This window comes from Heterocephalus glaber, unplaced genomic scaffold (assembly GCF_053883595.1).
Source record: "Heterocephalus glaber isolate CG9 unplaced genomic scaffold, H.glaber_assembly_v1.0 deba00001509, whole genome shotgun sequence".
NCBI classification, from domain to species: domain Eukaryota; kingdom Metazoa; phylum Chordata; class Mammalia; order Rodentia; family Bathyergidae; genus Heterocephalus; species Heterocephalus glaber.
Window position 1 is genome coordinate 51,698,706 of NW_028258325.1, and position 21,583 is coordinate 51,720,288.

Here is a 21,583-nt window from a genome sequence, read left to right on the forward strand (position 1 = left end):
CTACATTTATTTTATTTCATTGTGGTTTTCTCATATCAAAAATCAAATGTACTCTGGACATTTTTTTGTTTTTGTTTTTGTTTTTGGGTTTTTTTGGTACTGAGGATCGAACTCAGGTCCTTGCGCTTGCAAGGCAGGCGGCGGAACTACAGAGCTAAATCCACAGCCCCCCTCTGAACATTTTTTAAAAAGTACATAACAAATGCAAAGAAAATTAAACTTCCATTAACAAGTGATATATTTCTTTTGGGGAAAATTTTCAGTAAAGAAGCACATGTCAGTTATTAGAATTGGATATGTGAGAAATGTTATACAAAGTATCAGTTTGCACTTGGTCGTTTCATTGTCCATAAGTAAGCATTGCTCGTCTGCTAACTTACTGAAGATTTCCCAGTTTCTTCCAATAATAAGTAATCTCCCCATATAAATGAGCATAATTTATTGTTTTAATGGTTTGGGTTTCTTTCTTTCTTTCTTTCTTTCTTTCTTTCTTTCTTTCTTTCTTTCTTTCTTTCTTTCTTTCTTCCTTCCTTCCTTCCTTTCTCCCTCCCCCTCCCCTTTCTTTCTTTCTTTCTTGGTTACATTGATGCAGCAGTTTATAATTTGGAATTGGCAAAGACCTTAGGAAAACCTAAATTAATATTTTGTATACAAAGGATATTTCTGTTGATATAAGGAAATCTATTCAAAGCTTTGTTCTGATTATTTTTAAACATATACAGAATATAACTAATAGAAGTATTTTTAAAAGTTGGAGCTTTTAACAAACAGATATGAACTTATCTTACAACCTCATTTTATTTCATTTCTTTCATCATTGTTGCATTCCATGGAGTAAACATACTCTGAACCTCTTGCTTTTTCTGTGAAAATTATTGTTTTTAATATTTCACAAAGGTTACCATATTCTAGTATGTATTTTTAGAAATCTCTGCATTTGGTCAAATTTGAAGATTGGGTACAGTATTTGGCACATAATCATACACAGTAAAAGTTAACTTTCTTTTCATGTGTTGACAAAACACTTGTGTGTGTTTCTTATTACTTATTATAATCATCTCTTGAAATATATTTGACTTCTCAAGATTATGAGTTCTCCCTTTAACGATTGTTTTTTTTGTTCTTATTTGCAATTCCAGTGTTTTGTATATGTACAAAACAATTCTTGACTGAATGAATAGAATCCATTAAAACAGAATCAGTGTTAGATGTTGTTCTGTGACCTCTTAGCCAACAGACAGCTTCATTTTCTTTGTTTTCATTATTTTTTTAAATAATTGTAAGATTTATATTGCTTATGCTTTAATGGCTTCTTGATTAGAAACCACAAAACCACCTGCTGTGAATGGTTATCTTTAAATTCTCAATTACACTAACATCCAAAAGTTCTGTCTTATCTTCTTTTAACTTCCCAGTATTGGTACTATAAACTCCAAGGTGGCCAGGCAGGTTAACTGTCTCTGAGTTCTCTCTACTTCTGTTTTCTAAGGAAACATATGATTGTTTCCTTTCTTTGGACAAAAAAGTAATTAAAAACCTTTCAATTAAGTGTTTCAAAGAAAAATCACCTGATTATAGAATAGTGATTACTGGAGGGTGCTAATGGATTGTAACTAAATTCAATCAGTTTTATACTAACTGAATTAACATTTGGATTATGGTGTTGTAGAGCCAGGTAGTAAACTGTTAAGAATAGGGTCCTATAATTTATATTAACTAAGATTATATTATAATTTTACTCAAATTATAATGCTTTGGGAGATAATAAAATAATCTGTCTGCTCTGTACTGTCAGTTCAACTTGATACTGATTTTTATTATCTTTGAAGGCTTTTACTTTCCTTAGTTTGATAATTCCACTTTATTTTTCCCAAGTTTATCCTCTCATGCTAATCCCAACCTCTCCCCAGTCTAAGCCTAGGTGTTAATTTATTGTTTAAAACCAGTACCTTTCTTTTTTAATATAATATCAATCCAAAGCAATTACAATTTGGAAATGTTTAGTTTCATACTACAGATTTTTTGTATTGAACATTTTAAGGCTAAACTCCACCAGAGAACACACTAGGTAGTTGTACTGTTGTTAGACTCTGTAACTGCATGTGAAAGTACTCATTTTTCAGAAAGAATATTTTTATTTTTTAAAGTTGAAACAGAAATGTTACTTTAGGAGTTTAATAAATGGATTATATTAGTCAAAAAGAAAATAACACACAGTGCTAAATGTTGCATATTTCTCCATTATATACTCATTTTATATTGTCCTACCTCATGTATGATGGGATTAAGGGGGAAATGCATGTGGACACATATGTATATTTTGCAATATAGGTTATCTTTATGTCCAGTTAGACCCTCTGAATGTTAAGCTTTTTGAGGTAATTTAACATTTTTATTCTGGTTTCTTACACACCTAGGTTTTAACAATTTGTTATTTTCACAATTGGTTAAATTTTTGCACAGGCTACCAAAAAAAAAAATCTTAATTAAAAAAATGACAGCCGCCACTTTCACCACCTTCCGCATTTCCCTGGTCTCCTCTCCATGTACCAGATACTGGCAAATACATATCTTTTATTTGGTACTGAGGATCAAACTCAGGACCTTGTGCTTGTGAGGCAGGTTCGGTGCCACTGAGCTAAATCCCCAGCCCTTGATATTTTTTAAACATATTTTTTAATTTCCCAGGTCACAGAGACTATTTAGCAGCCCACTGAATGGGAAAGAGAGAATTTTCTTCCTACCACCATGGCTCTCAGGACGTTAACCTCAACTCTTGTGCCCCAGTGAGCCTTTCCTCTCACCCAACAGGAAATGGAGGATGCTGCCATATCACTTCCTCCCATCTCCAAGGGACTACCATTCGCTAGAGCTTGTTTGTTTATTTCATTTGGTGAAGGTGGTATTAGGAAGAGAAATTACTGAAGAAATAAGAAAGTTCTTTGGATTTTTCCTTTTACATATCTCTGTATGAGGCAGGAAGGGAGGAAAGGTAAAGCTAGAGAGAAAAAATAGAATGCTCTTTGCATCTATTTGTCACTTAGCTCATGATATATTTTTTTTAATTCATAAAAGGAGAAGATATATCCAAATTTAGTTGTAGAAAGAACGACACAAAATTATGGATTTGAAGAAAAACCATTTAAATTATTATTTTCTCTACTGTTTTACAGAACTTTTATAGAACAGTGCACTGTCACAATGAACACTAAATGTCTTTTTTTCTGAATTCACAATTAAATTTTTACACTTCTGAGTATCACTTTTCTAAATATTTATATTTTGCTGTTTTATTTAACTTTTGAAAGTCAAGAAATATTTGATATTGTGCTATTTCATAGTGCATTATTTAACTCCTTAATTTCCAGCAAGTATGTTTTAAGAACATTCTCTCTACAATTAATATATACATGATATTTATCAGTGACACAGTATTACTATCTAGTATATAATCCATATGTAAAAATTTCCAGCTGGTCCAGTATAGTCATTATTTTTTCATGCAAGACACAATCGATAATCACATGTTGCCTTTAGCTGCCATGTCTTGTTAGTCTTTTTTTTGAAGTTTCTTGTTTTTGTCTTTTATGATGATGACATTTGGTAGAATTCATATCACTTCTTCTAAAGAATGTTACACAATCAAACTGCTTATTTTTGACAAGAATACCATGAAGTAGGCCTGCATCCTTACCATTTCATTGAGAAGCCCCCTAAAGATGTTACTAGTTTGATCACTTTATTAAAGTTACATTGTACAGGAACGTTGTAGAAATATATTTGGAAAATTTGTTTTATCAATCTTAATTTTGTTGTAATATGTTCAGTCAACCTTTCATTTGTTCTTCAAAGAATTGAGTACTATCATTATGACAAGCAAAACTTAGTGTGTTTAGTAATATCAATAAGCAATCAGTAGAATCAGTATTTTTGAGAAATATGTCATTGTTCTGGTAGAGGATATTGTGTAAATACATCAGAGAGAACCTTAACTGTACCTTGAATGGTCAGACAAAATCCCCCAGTGGAAGTGAAATAACTTTGAGAGACAATTTGTTTAAGCAAAAAGAGAGCGGCAGAGTTTTAGTAGTAGAGGAATATGAAATAAGGATGGGTTTTTTTGTTTGTTTTGCAGTGTATTTTTTCAGTAAGTTCCATATTCAAAGGTACTGATGATACAATTTCTTTGATTTTTTTTTTCTCCTGAATTGTAACAAAATTTTAACTACTAAGAGACCTAAGATCTTTTCATATACAATTTGGATCTTAATACTTCAGGTTCTTCATCATCTTTATTTAATAGGCTTGACTAGAAGTGGAAGCTAGAGATGCATCTTCTAGTCTAATGAGGAATACGTCATCAGAAAAAAGCAATGAAGTATGTGGAGATTCTAAAAGGTGAAGATTGAGTGAGGACTTCAAATGTCAGAGGGGTCCAGAGTGTCACAATATCTGTAATAATGGGGTGAACATTCTTTCTTTAATTTCTGTATAAATTTAATTATTCCATGGCATCACAATGGCTATCAGCATCACAATTTATAATGTTCCCAAATTTATAATTTAAGAAAGTGGGAAAAGTTATTAAAAATCAGGAAACTTAGGTTCTTGACTACAGTTCTTTAAATAACTGCCTCTTGTTGCCAGCCAAACCATCTGAATTTCCCTGTTCCCACTATTTATTGGTTAAATAAGACTAATAAAAATTTGTATAACATTGCTTTAGCATTATTTTACACAGAGTCTATAAAAAGCATTTGGCAATTATTAAGTTTTCTGAAAATATCCTTTGTTCATACTGTTTATTTAACTGCTCTTAAAGCCTACAAGTTTTTGGTCCCAGAGGCAATTAACTCCTAAACTCCAAATAGCTGCTTGAGTTTCTAATGAAAAAGTATGAGTTTACTTAATACTATTCATGTAAGTTTTCCTAGAAAAAGAGAAATGTAGACAGGTGCTTTGCCTTCTTTGAGAAGTGAAAGACTATTTTTTTTCCCCACAAAGAAATTGTCAAATAATATATTTGAGGAAAGATGTTTTTTCAATTGTGTATGTTGTTACACATGTTGGCTCAAAGAGTTGGTGTACAGACATTGTGAATTCTGCACTCTTGGTATCACCCAATTTAAGTACAATAAAAATTCAACACTAAGAATAAATAAATTTTTCAACAATATGATTTTTCATCGGTGAGAGTATTTTAGCAATGTCTGCCCGAGGGAATTAGTTTTTATACTTTTAGACATAATGGTTTTACCCACCCAGTTTTCCCATGTTAAGAAAGCATAACCAACCAACCAAAAAAAACAAAAGAAACAAACTTAAAAGACTTCCCATCCTACTGTTGGTAAAAATATTCTCAATTGCCCATACTGTTCTTAGTAAGAACTAGTTGAACTGTTCACTAACTGTACTCTGTTTATTCCAGATCACAAAATTTTACTTTATTTAACATGGAGACAGTTCACTGATTGTTTTTTCTTCCTCTTGTCTGGTAAATAAAGTAATAAAGCTAAAGAAATACTAGGCTCTAGAGGAATTAAACTAGATTTTTCCAGAGTAGTTATTTATATACCTTTCTAAGATAGGCAGTTAGGGCAACTTGTAAAAATTAGATTTTAAAACTGTTTGAACAAATATAGCTGAATTAAACCTCTTTGTCTTGTTACAGATAATTCAAGGGAATACCAGTTTACTCAATGTATGACTACAATGCAAAAATTATAATTTAAAGATCTATAATGGTTTATTGTTAATTGAAAAATCTAGTTCTTGGAATTTTTATTCTTTTCTTTTCTTTTCTTGTAGTACTGGAAATTGAACCTGAGACATTCATACTGAGCTACATTCTCAGCCTTTTTTCTTCTTTTTTTGAGACAGCATCTCACTAAGTTGCTCATTATGACATATTTTTTTCTTGTTTTTCTTTTCTTTTTTTAGAGAGATAAAACTGAAATAAGTTAAAAGTACGATTCACTTTGATTTACAGATGTACTCTTAAGTAGCCCACTTTACATTGATCCCTTCTGTCAGTCCCGTGTGGTACAACAAGCTAAATATCTTCTCCCCCCAAGTATTTGAGTGTGGATTACTTATGATTTTACTTAGGAGCATTACTTCATAGCTCTTTTAGACTGTAGTAATTAGTTCCCAGTTCTTCAAAACTTTCCATCCACCTTGTATCTGCAGGATTGTTGTGGCAAACTAGTTGTTTGTCCCTCAGATCTTTCAATCTGTTATTTTTTCAATGATTCAACACGTCAATATTCTGTAGAAATAAGGATCACTAGTACAATCTGACAAATTCAGCTCTGCCGTATAGAAGCCTGACTCACTGTTCATCACAGCTCCTCCTTTTTGTCTGATCTTCAGGACCTTTTAGTTGCAATCTCTGAATCAGGAAAAGTAACTGTACTCAGGTGCATTAACAACCAAGATACCTAAATGATGCTGCATGTTTATTCTTGTGGTAAGCACAGTAAATTCAAAGACCACTGTTTTCAACTGAGAATTGATGTCTTTCAGAGGAAAGTATAACCTTTTTTGAGTTTTATTTATAAAACTTACCTGTCGCATCCTGGACTTAATGAGATTAGGATCCTAAATTTATGTGCGTGTGCATTCCTATAACCTTCTCTCCCAAGCCCAGTCCCAGATTAATTTTACATATTATACAGTATGTTCGGATTTGGTTTTCTCCCTTACCTAGTTACTCATGTCCTTTCATTGTATCTTTAAAATCACAGATGGTTAGCCTCTCTTTTTAAGTATTGTCATGTAAAATTTGGTGATATGTTCATTCTTTTCATCATGAAACTATTACAAAACATAGAGTAATCTGAGATAAAAGTAAAGTAGCAATCTTGACAGAAAGCACAACAGTTGATTCACAGGCAAAATCAAAGTGGAGCTCAGGATCACAACACACCTAATTTGCACACTTACATCCCATTGCCCACAATCGTTCAATAACCCATGATCCAGGAGTGGGAACCACAAATCATGATCATCAGCATCAATAGTCAGGGAAAATCCGGTGTGTTCCTACAGGACTGGGGAGGCAGAGGTGGGAAGATTACAAATTCAAGGTCAGCCTGGTTCACATAGCAAGATCCTGTCTTACAAAAAACAAAATAAAACAAAACAGAACATCAACATGAGCCACTAAGGAGGTGAATAATCAGCAAGGCATGGTAGGATACACCTGCAATCCCAGCACTCTGGGAGACTGAAGCAGGAGGATTGAGAATTCAAGCCTAGTATGGGCAATTGAGAGACTTAGCAAGACCCTTTCTCAAAACAAAAAAATATAAAAAGAGCTGTGAGTGTAGCTCAGTGTGAAGGTCCCTGGTTCAGCCCTTACTACTGGAAAAAAAATAATTATTTAATGTTGCATCCATTTACACCAAAGACAGTGTTCACCCTCTATTTTCAAGGCTGTCATATGGGTATCATAATTTTCAAACCTCCTGAACTCACCTCTGAAATCTAGGCCTTTTCGTGTCAAAAGAAGACTTTTATCAAGATGTAAAACTTCAAAGCTAAAACTAGCAGTGTGTTGAGCAAACCTGGAGCCTAATTTACTGTACACTGTTGGAGTGATCTTGGGTAAAAATTCCTTGTGCTTCACTTTCTTTATCTGCAAATTGGAGAAAGTAATCGTATCTTACTGTTAGTCTTTTGTGGGAACACCCTAGCAAGATAAATAAGAAGTTCTGATAAAATGTGAGATTTTGAAAGTTAATTATAAAAAATAAATTTAAAAAATTTTAAAAAAGAAAGTTGCTTGTTGACTATTACTATGTTTAATTATTTAACTTATGTAACTCCGAAATGCTAAGGTTGAAATTTTTTTATTTCATTTTTGGCTTCATTTCTTGCCTTTACACATAGCCTAGATACTCCAAAAACCTTTTTTAACTACTGCTTGACCATTTTATTTTCTTTAAAAATTCTAATTGATCATTAGTTGCTTTATGTTTAATCACATTTAATCTTTCCCTTTTATACCTGTATTTGAATTTAACTTTCACCTAACATAAGGTTCTTAGTTCCAACATTTTTAATATTTTATTTTATGTTTCCTTTGTTACGATAACTGTGGATTTTTCAACAAATTTGGTGAAAAATGTTTTTTAATTCATACCAACATAGTCTCACACACAGTAAGAGTGTTCTTTTTTATGCTTCTGTAAGTAAAAGGATTTTGCTGAATAAGTTCTATTGAATCCAAAGAACAGTTGGATATGAAAGTTTTTGTAGACTCTTACTGGTTAATATTTCTGTTTTATTAAGGAAAGTTTGAAAATATTTAGTTTTCTTTTTTTTTTTTTTTGGATACAAATGTGAAAACTCCTGGTAGGTTGTTCTCATTAATTTACTTTAAGAAATAGAATACTATTGTCCTTCTTCCTGTGTTACTCAACTGTGACATTAGTCTTGTCCTGCAAAGGAAATCTTAATTTGTCCTCACCACTGAGCCCTTTACTTCCCAAGAGCTTGTGAGGTGACCTTTTTGCCTGCTGACCTGGTTCCCAAGATTTAGAGAAATGCCGTGAACTTATTTCAGAGTTCATGCCACATTTATCAGAAAATAATAGGTTTTCAGGAATCCTACGGTCTTCCATGAAATTCGCAGTCCAAATTAGTGCTTTATGCTCCTCTGTTATGTTGATAGTAAAGCAAATGTTCATAGATTTGGATTAAAAACACTTCATATTAGCTATATTACACATATTTCACAACAAGGTATGTTTAAGAAGCAACTTAAAAATCGTATTATTGGGCTGGGGATTTAGCTCAGTGCTTCCGGCGCCTGCCTTGCAAGCTCAAGGCCCCAAGTTTGATCCCTGGTACCAAAAGCAAAACAAAACAAAAACCTCATATTATTGTACTTTAACAAATGTGGCTGAACAATAAATTAATGTATTATTATGCAAAAAATTACATAGAAAGTAAAACAGTTTCTTGATAATTACTGGCCTGCGGTTAATAATTGTTATCGGGTGATTATTCAAGCAGTGTCTGGAAAACTCTGTAAAAACTTTTTTTAAATGAACAAAGCACCTTATCAGAGGGGTTCAAAGTTAGTATGTAGAGTTTATGATCTCATGTAGAAATATTTTATGTAATGAAAATGACAAATATTTTAAAATCTATTTCTCTAGCTTGTTTTCTATTTTTTGACAATGAAGTTAGAAATCTCCAGACTTCCCCATAAAGTTTTTTCTCTACTCATATTAAATTTTATTAGATGATGAAGCAAAAGTCACATTTCTTATACCATGAACTTGTTGTTTGTTTCATTAAATGTATGAGTGACTTTCGTAAATCAGTTTTTCAAGCCATCTTTCCTGCCATCACCCTTTTGTGGCATTTGAGAACTCTGTCATCTCTCCATAGTGATAAGACAAAGCAGATTGGGTGAAACATAAATAAAAGGAAAATCAGAAACTTTCTGTTTCTTACAAAACATTGGGCATTTCACATATGAGGAGAAACCTTATAGAAGATTAAAAATCAAAACTAGTTTTTGAAAAACTTTCTTTCTAAAGAGGAATCCTTGTGTTTTCTGAAATTACCTTTTGAGGAATCATTCTGTCTGTCCTCTCAGATTTTCTCTCATGTCTCCTCATCTTACCTTAGGAAGCTAATTTCCTTCACGCTTTTTATTCTTGGTTTATTTTTTAAATTTTATTTATTTATATTTTGGTATTGGGGATCGAACTTTCACTCGCGAGGCAGGCGGTGACACCACTGAGCAAAAATCCCCAGCCCTTCTTAGTTTATTTTTGTTTTATAAAATTTTTAAATTATACTGGTTTATAGTATAGATCCTAGAAAAAGTTTTAATTACACATCTATGTTATTTGATTTGTCTTTGTTTTTGTAAGTTAAAAATATATAGATGAAACTGTGACCCTTCCTGTTTTATTATTTAAAATTTAGTATGCAGTGAAAGGGAACTTCAGGTTCTAAAGTTAAAATACGCCTTCTTCAGATACTATGGACATTTTGTGGCTTTAATATATTATTAGCAAAAATAATACTAATATAAACTATATTGGAAATGTTATAAATGAAATTAAGTAATTCATTAACTAGTTGGAATGATGTTTGGTATCCTTAAGTTAAAAGAACATTAACATTTTTTATTATTATTATTATTTTTCTGATCTACCTTATATCATTCATACAGACTTCTGGTTATTTATATCAAAGCTGCTTTTAGACATCAAAAGAAGAATCCAGGCTGCATTCTGATTAGACAGAGATATAAAAAAATAATTGGGTTCTTACTTTCATATATATTATGTTAATTATTTTACTCCTATATGGAGGAGGCTTCGGACTTACAGAGGTAAGATACAGAAGGTCCTCAACTTATGATAGTTCCACATACTATTTTTCAACCTTAAGATGCAAGAGTAATACCCATTTAGTAGAAAGTACACTTTGAAATTTGAATTTTTGCCTTTGCCGAGGCTTGTAATGCGTGGTACAGTCCTTTCTCATGATGCTGGGCAGTGGTAGCAAGCCATGGCTCCAACTCCGCCATGTCACCTCCAGCTAAAGAACCCATACTCCACAGTACTGCCAAGCCATGATTTTCAGTAGGTTTCTTAGTCACTTTCTTGTTACTGGACAAAATACCCAACTCTCACAACCTAAGAAAAGTCCATGGTCAGCTGGCTCCAAGGCTGAAATAGAATGGATGAAGGCCCTGGCTAGAGGACAGCTGCTCACCGCATGACATCCAGGAAGCAGAGAGACAAGGCAGGGGCAGTGAAGTTATCATTCTCTAGTTCTAATTTTCTTTATCTGTTATAGTTTCTCAAAATTTCATTTTAGATATATGTGTGTGTGTTTTTATGTTGTTGGTTTTTATGGGGTTTTTTTGTTTGTTTGTTTAGACAGGGGTCTCCCTATGTTGCCCAGGCTTGATATATTGCCTCAAATGCCTGGGCCTATGCTATCCTCCTGCCTCAGCCTCATCAATAGCTGGGATTTCAGGCACTATCATCACTACATCTTCAAAATTTTAGAGCAGATGACTTAAGAACCAAAGAGTTTCAAAAACTGTGCTTTTGGCAGTTTGATACAACTTGTAGTTTGTAATTAAAGAGTTCTTTTTCAATCAACACAGTAATTGTGAATCTAATAGACTTTCCTCTAGGAACTGATGTATTGATGATCAGGAAAAAAGAAACATCTCACTGTTCTGGGACTTAATTTCTAGTGGGCAGGGACAGAAATGAACAAAAATAATTAATAAAATATATAGTTAAATTTTAAGGAGAAAATAATGCAGGAAAAGCGATAGAGAATGGAGAAAGCATGTTTGTAATTTTCGGTATAGTAACTCAAAAAACCTCTGTGAGAAGGTGATATTTGAGTGGAAGACAAGGATAAGTGTCTGTGGAAAAGCAGATCACACGACTACACCTTGGAACTACAATGTCCCTGTCATATTAGAGAACAAAGCTAACAGTGTGAGAGGAATGAACTGAATACAAGAGAGAGGAAGAAATGATAGGGATTGAGATCTCTTAGGTTGTGTGGGCCTTTGTAAAGAATTTGGCTTTTATTTTCTTTGAGATGGGATCCACTAGAACCTTTGATCAGAGGAGTGATATTGTCACATACATTCTCTTCTCCATTTTGGTTTAATTTTAAGCAGTTTTATTAGTATGTGTTTGCAGTACAAAATGCTTACATTCATCACAGGTAGTTGGTACCTGTACATAACACATATTTAAAAAGTTTCTCTGCTCTGCTGAGTATACAGGAAGGAGGCTTTGAGTCAATGTACAGAGATCAATTAGGACTCTATTTAAACATCAAGAGATCAAGTTGGTACAGTTGAATTGATGAGAAGCTATCTGATTTAGAAAATAAAACTTATAAGATTTTCTTCTGGATTAAATGTTTTCCATGAAAGAAATAGGGAAATCAGCATGACTCCTAGGTTTTTGGTCAGAACACTTCAAAGAACAGAGTTGTATTTACTGACCTGAGGAAAACAGAGGGAAGTCAGATTTGAGGGTTGTAGGGGAGAAGAGAACAGAAGGAAGTCACTCTTGGCTGTGCAATATCTGATGACTTACTAAAGACATCCAGATGGAGATTGTGTGGCTCTGAGAATCTAGTTCTAAGGATTTGAGACAAGAGGTGTGTGAATATAATCATTCAAAACCAAGTGTAGGAGACTGGAGATGCGGCTCAGTTCTAAAGTGCTTGCCTAGCATCCCAAGGCCCTGGGTTCAGTCTTCAGTACACACACACACACACAAACACACACACACACACACACACAAATCCTCAGCATAAAAAAAGCATTTTATGTATCATAAGCTGGAATATAAGATTAATGAGATGGACATGCTCTTCATCTTAACATTATATAATAGTGCATAGTTTATGTGATTGAGGTAAATAATGCTTATGAACCTGGAACCTCTGAAATAGGAATACATTTCCATTATCGCATTGTTACAACTATAACCTTGAGTTTCACTTCAATGACTAACCTCTGGAAGGGAGTTTACGTTTTCAAGCACTAGCCCTCTGAAGTTCAGTTATGCAGACTATTACACAGCAAACAAGCCTCTTTAAACTTGTGTCTCATTTTAGCATCTAAAGTCTAATTTCCTTTTCCTTTCATCTTATTGATAAAATTTAAGCTTTGAATTGTATCACATCACATGGGTGCTTCTATCCCAGACTGTACACATTTAGATGGTCAGTGTTATGTTTTCCAAGCTAAACAGTCATAACTGAAAGGTGAAATCATCACTAGCCTTCTGTGTGCTACGTTTAAGTGTTACAAACTTTTACTACTGACATTTTGACATCTGGTATTTTTCTCTCAGCAACTCTCTATGGAGTTTCTGAAGGGCCTATGAAGGCATGGAGTAAATACATTTCTAATAATGCAACTACCCAGACAAAAATTGGAGGGTTTTGCCTGCCGACTTCCTTCCATCCTTCCTTCCTTCCAACCCTTTCCTTTTTTCCTTTCTTTCTCTTTCTTTCCCCCCTTCCTTCCTCCCTACCTCTCTCCTTTCCATTCTTTCTTCCTTCCTTCTTCCCTTCTTTTTCTATTCTTCTTTCTTTGGTGCGGACACATATAAGTCTGTAAGATACATTTGAGAATGCATCATTCCTGCCATTTTCCTCATTACCAAACCTTGCTGTGCTGAAGATCAGTGCTAGATACCTGATCATAGCATTTTCCTCTGAGTCAAAGAAGAGAGTAACACTCTCCGCTCAGGAAACACTAACCACTGTCCATCTCAAATACTAGAAGTAATTTAAGCTATCAGAGACTAAACACTGCTTTCATGGTATCCCCTGTAGAACAAAGCAGTTAAAAGAAAATTTCTTGAAGTTTTCTTTGATGATTTGTACTTCTTATGAGGAATATAATTGAGGGTTATACAGGAAATCTAACCCATTTCATTACCTGGTCTAGTGGAGGTCTTCACAGAATGATGACTGGGAAGTCATATTTGGGAGTATGAAAAATGTTTGGATTCAGATTACAGCTTAGTGGCTCACTTCTGAGAATGTTTACATTAAGAATAATCTCTAAAAGTATGAAAAAATGACTAAGAAGAGCATACTAAGATATTTATGTACTTTTAAGTTAACCTAATTTATTGGAGAAAATAATTAACACAGTTACTTTGATCTTAAAATAAGAAAGTATATGATCTACACAGTTGAAAAAGGTATCAGAAATACATCTGCTTGTTATCCATTACAAATTCTATCATGAACATTATTATACTTCTACTACCTTTTTGTACATCCATAAAATCAGTTTCACAAATTTGCATATTTAAAATTTTTCCACACATGATATACTATTTAGATCTTTTTGCTTGTTGCTCTAAAAGCATGTATTAGAATTTTCGGAAGTATCCATGTTTGAAATTATAAATCTAGTACACTGATTTTCTGCTACTTCTTTAGAATTACATAAAATAACTTGCTTATTCATACCTTTGTTGATAGAAGTATGATATCTATAACCTTGCAGGAAACCTCAAAAGAAAAGAGGAATGGATAATTGTAGGCAATTTCTCAACTCTAGTCCACTCTTGGCATTCTGATGTGTTGGGCCACTATGAATTTTAAAGCTTCAAACAAGTTGTTTTGGATAGAGGCAAACTGCCATAGGGTGAACGTCATTTGGAATCTTAGAATAAGGGGAGAAATGGAATAATGCAGAGAACATAGAACAGACCAAATATGGAGGTCATAGGATTTTTTTAAAGGGAATCTAAAAAAAGGCAGTTTCATGAAGTACAGATGTAGAATTCCTGAACTTTTTCATGTTTCTTAGCTATACTATCTACTTTATGCTATTGTTGGTATAGTGATTCTGAATACTTATTTTCCATCTATGTATAACAGGCTCTATTAATTTAAACCCCGTCAAGGATCAAACTTCCCGATCTCCTTAAGCCATTCAATATGAGTACAAATCCAGTGAATATCCTCATTCTTTTAGATCTTCCCACTAAATAAATGATACACATATGTGGCTGTTCATCAGAATTATCTGGGGATTTTTATAAAAATGCATACTTTTATGAGCTCACCTTGAAAATTCTGATAAAGGATTTACAGGATGCAGGATTGTCTATTTTACATTCAAAAAAGTTCTCCAAGCGATTTGGAAACCAGTAGAGACACCACTTCCCTCAGTGTAGAGCTTAATCTTTTGAAGAGTACACCCCAGCAGGAGGTGTATGAAAAGATAATCTACAAAAGTAAAAGTGGTTAAAAGACCAAAGCTTTCCCCTAAAATGTTTTGCTAGACTTAAGTTATCTGTTCCTGCTATTTATATCCTGAAACATGTGCACTAAGAAAGCAGGCAACACTACTAACATCCCTGAATATCTAACTGACCCACACCTTAGAGAAAAGATAAAATGCTTTATCTATGGGAGAAAAAAACCCAAATAATTAAGCTATTTTATACATTGTAGGTGTGAAAGACATTGAGTATGTTATTAAAATCATGCTTCTGAATCCAGACCCTTATAAGACTATGATTGGTTGTGCATGACTGCAACTTACTGTCTTTTTGTTGTATTTCCAGCACAGTGATGCAGTCCACGACCTTCTTCTGGATGTGATCACATGGGTTGGAATTTTGCTGTCGCTTGTTTGTCTCCTGATTTGCATCTTCACATTTTGCTTTTTCCGTGGGCTCCAGAGTGACCGCAACACCATCCACAAGAACCTCTGCATCAGCCTCTTTGTAGCAGAGCTGCTCTTCCTGATTGGAATAAACAGAACTGACCAACCTGTAAGCCACCTGCACTGACATTAGTAAAAGATTTCTCCATTCCAGCTTGTTGGTACTGCCAGTGCTGGAAATATCTGTTGTCATGGCTGAAAATAGCCTTTCTTTCAGCTAATAGATAGTAATATTCAGATCTTACTCAGTTTTTATTTTTCATATTCCATTGTCATAGGGAAGCAATGAGCATTATGGATGAAATGCACATTTCTTTTTAATTCATTTATATATTTGCTTAGTTCAACTGTTTTTGGTTTTCCAGCAAAATTATGCAACAGGTACAGAGATCTTTCATGTAACCGCCTCCTGTACATTGGGATGGCTCTATGCCCTGCCACCACCCTCCTCCATGAGTGGTATGACTGTAACAGGATGAACATGTGTTGACACATCATTATTACTCAAAGTCCATAGTTCCAAATTCATATGGTACTCACTGTAGGTATTGTACATTCTACAGGTTTAGGAATATGGATAGCAACATATAGCCACTCTTAAAATGACACACAGCCTGAAAAGTCTTCATGCTCCTCCTATTCATCTCTCCTTCCTTTCTAAGCCATTCAACCACTGATTTTTTTCTTATTCTCTTCATATTTTTGCCTTTTCAAAAATGGCATATGGTTTAGGATGTAGCTTTGTCCAATTGATTTTTATCATTTAGCTATATATATTTAAATTGTCTCTTTGTCTTTTTTAAACACTGAATAATCTTGCTTGGTATAATATACCACTTTATCCATTATTCTAATGAAGGACATCTTTCTTGGTTCCTTCCAAATTCTGGCAGTTATGACTAAAGATGCTATAAACATCTGTATATTTTTTTGGGGGGGGCAGGCATTAAGTTTCCAATTCCTAAGTAAATACGAAGTACAGTTGCCAGGTCTTCTGATAAGAGTATGTTTAATTTTGGAAGAAACTGCTAAACTGTCTTTGAAATGACTGTACCATTCTGTGTTCTCATCAGCAATCAAGGAGATAAATATTTCTTCAGAAATTCTGTTTCATAATCATGTCTTTCTAAAGAATTTCATATCTTCATTATCTTTTTTATTTATATGTGTGGTACTGGGATTGTACCCAGGGCTGCACACTAAACTAGATCCCCAACCTTTTTATTTTTAAGTATGTTTTGAGATGGACTCAGTAGCTAAGTAGCCCAAGATAGGCTCAACTTCACATTTCTTCTCCTTCAGCCTCCCAGAGTACTGGGATTACAGATGTGTGCCATAAGGTCCAACTTTCATTATCTTTTTATTAATGTCTAATTCATAGATCTGAATATCGAGGACAGTTTAGTAGGATCATTTAGAGAATAGCAATATCTCTTTTCTAATAGATACAATTGTTATTTTTTGAGGATTATAATGTACCTTCAAAACTATCTGCATGTCAAAAATAGTTTTACAATCTGGATGTCGAAAATATTTTTTCTAACTGTCATATTTTAGAAAACAACATAAACTACAGATCAGTTTTAGAATACATAAGCTCTTCTGAAGTTTTGTGTGGCATGTATTATTGCTTGGATTACATTCATCTCTTTAAGTGCCAACCTCATTCTTTACTACTGGTCATACTGAGGAAAGGAAAGGAAAAGAGAAACAAGGAGAGGGGAGAGGAGAGCAAAGAAGAAAGAGAGGAAGAAAGACAGAGAAAGAAAAAACTGGAACGACACTAGCCAATTGGTTTCAGTAAAACTGAATAGAATATACAAATACTAAATAATATGTAATATATAAAACTGGCTTCATGCCCACTCATAATTGTTGAGGCCCATTTGTGTTTACTTAAAATTCATGTACATGGTGTAAGTTTGTTCTCATGATTAAATCTGCAAAACGAAATTTTTTTGTTTTATAGAAAACTTCAGAGCATAATAAAGAATCCAGTGACTTAATGCTGTTCTCCAGTATGTGTCCATACATATGGAGTACTTCATGATGAAAAATGCAGTTAGATTCATGTCTGTCATTATATATTCATGATTAATGACAGTAAAGGGTACAATTATGATGACTATATTGTAAGTGGCCATTATATACTTATGTAACAGCTTTTCCTATAAACTCATGTAAATGAAAAAGCAATCAGAGTGCACATCCCCCTAAAAGTAAAGCTGTATCATAACAAAAACTAATAGTTTAAATTCTAACTTGACAAAGCAGTAAATGAAGTTATATTATTTTCCCAGAATATATAATTTTATTCTTCTGTTAACCTGTGATTCAAATAGTGTGATTTCTTTTCACTTAGAAATCTTTATTTTTGTTACCTGATGTTACACATAGTACGATCAACTTCACTAAACATTGCATACTGCATAAAATTAATTTCTGAAAAGTAATACAAAGAGTAGTTATTGATTACCGAAAAACATGGGTGGAGTGCAAGTCAGCTGAACTTGTCTTTTCTTTTATTGCTAGTTTTGGTGTCCTTAGGACCTAAGTTTCTCTCATCTCTCAGACACCCGACTTCCTCCTGTCTCCTTCATTGTCCTCTTTCTAACACACTGAAAATGACCTGTACTTCACTCATTTCTTAGGGGTCCTACTAATCATTGAAACCATACTGCTCTTAGCACGTTTGTAACTTTCTGACCTTTTCTAGTAGGAGCTATCGAATTTAGTCGGTACTTCCTATAAAAAGGAAAAACACAAAAGGAATGAGAATTTCAGGAACTGATATAAGAATGGGAAATTGACAGATGGTCAGCTGAAACTTATCATATTGTGTGGTACTGGGATTTGAACTCCGGGGCATTGACACTGAGCTACATCTGCAGCTCTTTGTTGTTGTTGTTTCTGCATTTTTTAAAAATCTTGAGACAAAAACTCGCTAAGTAGCCCAGGCTGGGCTCAAACTTGTAATCATCTTGCCTTAGTCTCCCAGAGTAGGAGGCTTGCACCACCACAATGGCTATATTTTAAAAAATGAATAGCTATCTATTTTGACCAAGCTTGTCTAGACTAACAGTTAATACAATAGCAAAAATAATTAGAGAAAGAAGACACTTCTGGAGCCCTTTATTATAACCTGATCCATTTTTACATTTGATCTGTCTAAAATTTCTACTGCCACCTTAATGTTTTTCTGAAGTAAGGGAAGGAAGAAATAAATAAGCAATTATTACCACTAACCTTAAATTATCATTAATATTAATATTTAATTTTAATAAATTTTATTCCCTTCAGTTTTAATGTTTCTCTTTCACTTACAATTGAAGAATATAGGGGGTGGGGATATAGCTCAGTGGTAGAATGCTTTCCTTGCATGTGGAAGGTCCTGGCTTTCAGCACCACGTAAAAATTAGAGAGAGAGAGAGAGACAGAGAGAGAGAGAGAGAGAGAAATTCATGTATTAAAACACACATGACATATGCCTAAGGGCCGAGGCTTTAGCTTAGTGGCACTGAGCCCATCTTGCAAACACAAAGTCCTGAGTTTGATCCCTAATACAAAAAATATATGTATATACCTATTGCAAGGGGAAAAATTCTTGATATCTATTTAAGACTCTTTAGATTAAGCTCAGTGGTAATTGTCCATGGGCACTTAATAGAATTTTTTCCTAATATGTCATAATTTTTCCTTATTCTCATACTGTGCTATCATCCATAAACCATTATTGATGTTCAAAAAACTTTTAAAGATACATTGTATTTACTTAGTTTTGATATTTGTACTTTAAGAATCTTACCTCAGTGATTCCCTTGCAAGTCTATTTTGTATTACAGTATTGATAAATATTGATTTTAGTTTTATGCAGTTGACAGATATCCCATGTGGTAGATATTTGATTGAATAGTTTGTTCCTCTCCCCAGATTGCCTGTGCTGTGTTTGCTGCACTCCTACATTTCTTCTTCTTGGCTGCCTTCACATGGATGTTCCTGGAGGGTGTGCAGCTGTACATCATGCTGGTGGAGGTCTTTGAGAGCGAGCACTCGCGGCGGAAGTACTTCTATCTGGTGGGCTACGGGATGCCTGCGCTCATTGTGGCTGTGTCAGCTGCCGTGGACTACAGGAGTTATGGGACCGACAAAGTGTGAGTTCTCTGCTGCTTTCTTCCCCCAACCCCTCCTCTGTGAATCTAGTTGAAATAAAACCTTTAAATTTTCTATTACCACCGAATTTGATGTAGGAACCAGAGAAAAAAATGGCATTATTCAATGCCTGGTTATATTTTTGTTACATTTTATCATATGTGTGTAAAAAAAAGAAAAGAAAATTCTTGAAACTCAGTATGTTGCTTTTTAAAGACAGCATATTTTTCTACATCATAACTGAGTAATTAGAAGGATGATAATTTTATTATTTTTCAGGGCATTGAGGTATTTGTACCATGAAGAGCTAGCTAGCTGTACAGACAGCTCTGTAATTATAGGATGGTGCCCTTCCCAACACTGGAGGCCTCTCTTCTTCCTGTAGTTTCAGTCCTAGTCTCTGGAAAACTTTTCATATCTTTGGCAAGAAAACTGTAGAAGCAGATATGGCTTGTGTTTCTCCTTTCTTTTTCCTTTATGGGTTTGGTGTAGGTATAGTGGCAAGTTTTATTTCCGATATGACTTTAAATTGATAAGGCATACAGAGGGAGGTGCCTAGCATACTGGAAAGGAGTTCAGTTGAAGTTGCTTTTGTAATATACATAAATACAACATTTGAGATCCTGAGAATGAATAAAAGCTTCAGTACAAGAAAGTAGAAAGAAGACCAAGATAGAACTCTGATAAATGCTCACATTTAGGAAGCAGACCAAGATTGACAATAAAGATAGAGAAAAAGAGGTAACGAGCCTCAGAAAGAACAGTAGTACTGAAGGTTAAGGAAAGGGAGAATAAAGTCCCAGTTCATTCAAAATCAGTGGTTATTTATGTCAAAAATAACTCAAGTAGAATAGGTAGGATAGATACTAAGGAAAGATCATTTGACCTTTGCAAGAGCTATTTTGAGGAAGTGCTGGAAGCAGAAGCCAAATTGGAAGGCATGAAGAGATAAATTAGTAGTGAGAAAGTAGAAACTTCATGTATATCCATTCCCTGAAGTAATTTCATAGAAAAACAATGAAAATACTAGCTTGGGTGATGATAATAATGAGGGAGGATTTTAACAGATGAAGTCTTAAGTATATATTGGATGAGAAGAATCAAGTTGGTAAGAGATTACTGGAGAGAAAAAGATCATATGCCCCATTTGTATTCATTGCTTACAGACTGAATGAAAGGGAAGGGTCTTGGACAGTGGTGGCAAACCTATGGTTTTTGTTATCATCAAGAGCCCTAAAAGTTTGCCATCATTGGTCTTGGGGCTGAGTAAATGGATATGACTAAACACTAGATTAAGAAGACCTTGATGTAGTACTAATATCAGTTTTACAGTTCATCACATACGTGATATACATATTACAGATGAACAGCCAAGAACCATATAAATGAATGCCTTGCCTCTGGTTATAATGATAAGACTTGGCAGACATGTCGTATACCCCGTTAGGTTTCAAGTGAAATAAGATATTTTTTAAAATGATCAAATGACTTTTCTATTCTGAAGTGAGTGTGAAAGAAAGCAAAGAAAATTTTAACACATATGAAAGTTTCCAGCCAGTAGAAGATGCTCACTTCTATTGAATGAATAGATGAGGTCACACTGAAAGGACAGAAGATTTGAAAAGCTTTGAAATGAACACTGTGGAAAATGTGTTAAGGAGCCAATTAGACATTAATAAAAAGATTTCCAAACAGCAGTGAAGGCTCAGATGAGGTTGGATAACATCAGTTTGTGTGAAAGTTAATAAGCCAAATTTCATGACTTTCTACTAGCAAATAGGCAGTCTGGATATGCTGGAAATAAAGTAGCTCACTTTATTTGTTTTTCCTAAGAGAGGGAACAATCTGAAGAGGACACTGAATTATTGGGAGTATTCTTAAAGTAGGATAGGTGTTGATGCATAGAAACAATACAATTAAGAGATGAACAGAAATATAAAGTAAACTAAAATTTAAGAAAGAAGACTACCTAAATACTGTTATTTTCCCCCTTCAGTACAGTCATGGGCTATATAAAGGTATTTGTCAATATGTTACTAACAGCAACACTTTTAAAATCTGAATTTGTGAATTGTAAATCAAGTCTGAGTTTATTCCATCAATACCAGCTGTGGAAAAAACATAATTTGAGGTTCTCTCTAAAGATATCTTAGAGGACAAGTGTTAGATTGATGATATTTTTAAAGTAATATCTTTACTGATATAACTCATGTACTATAA

At 33.9% G+C, this 21,583-nt stretch overlaps 1 protein-coding gene across 30 annotated transcripts in view; it reads left to right on the forward strand.

Moving 5' to 3' along the window:
- The window catches only part of Adgrl3 (adhesion G protein-coupled receptor L3), an 878,168-nt gene that overhangs the window by 737,682 nt on the left and 118,903 nt on the right, over positions 1 to 21,583 (forward strand). For all 30 annotated transcript variants that reach the window (XM_087187879.1, XM_004849675.4, XM_021262304.2 and 27 more), the window contains 2 exons: positions 15,114 to 15,323; positions 19,145 to 19,365. In XM_087187879.1, the coding sequence (XP_087044005.1) occupies positions 15,114 to 15,323; positions 19,145 to 19,365 (431 nt within the window). The remainder of the gene's footprint in view (positions 1 to 15,113; positions 15,324 to 19,144; positions 19,366 to 21,583) is intronic.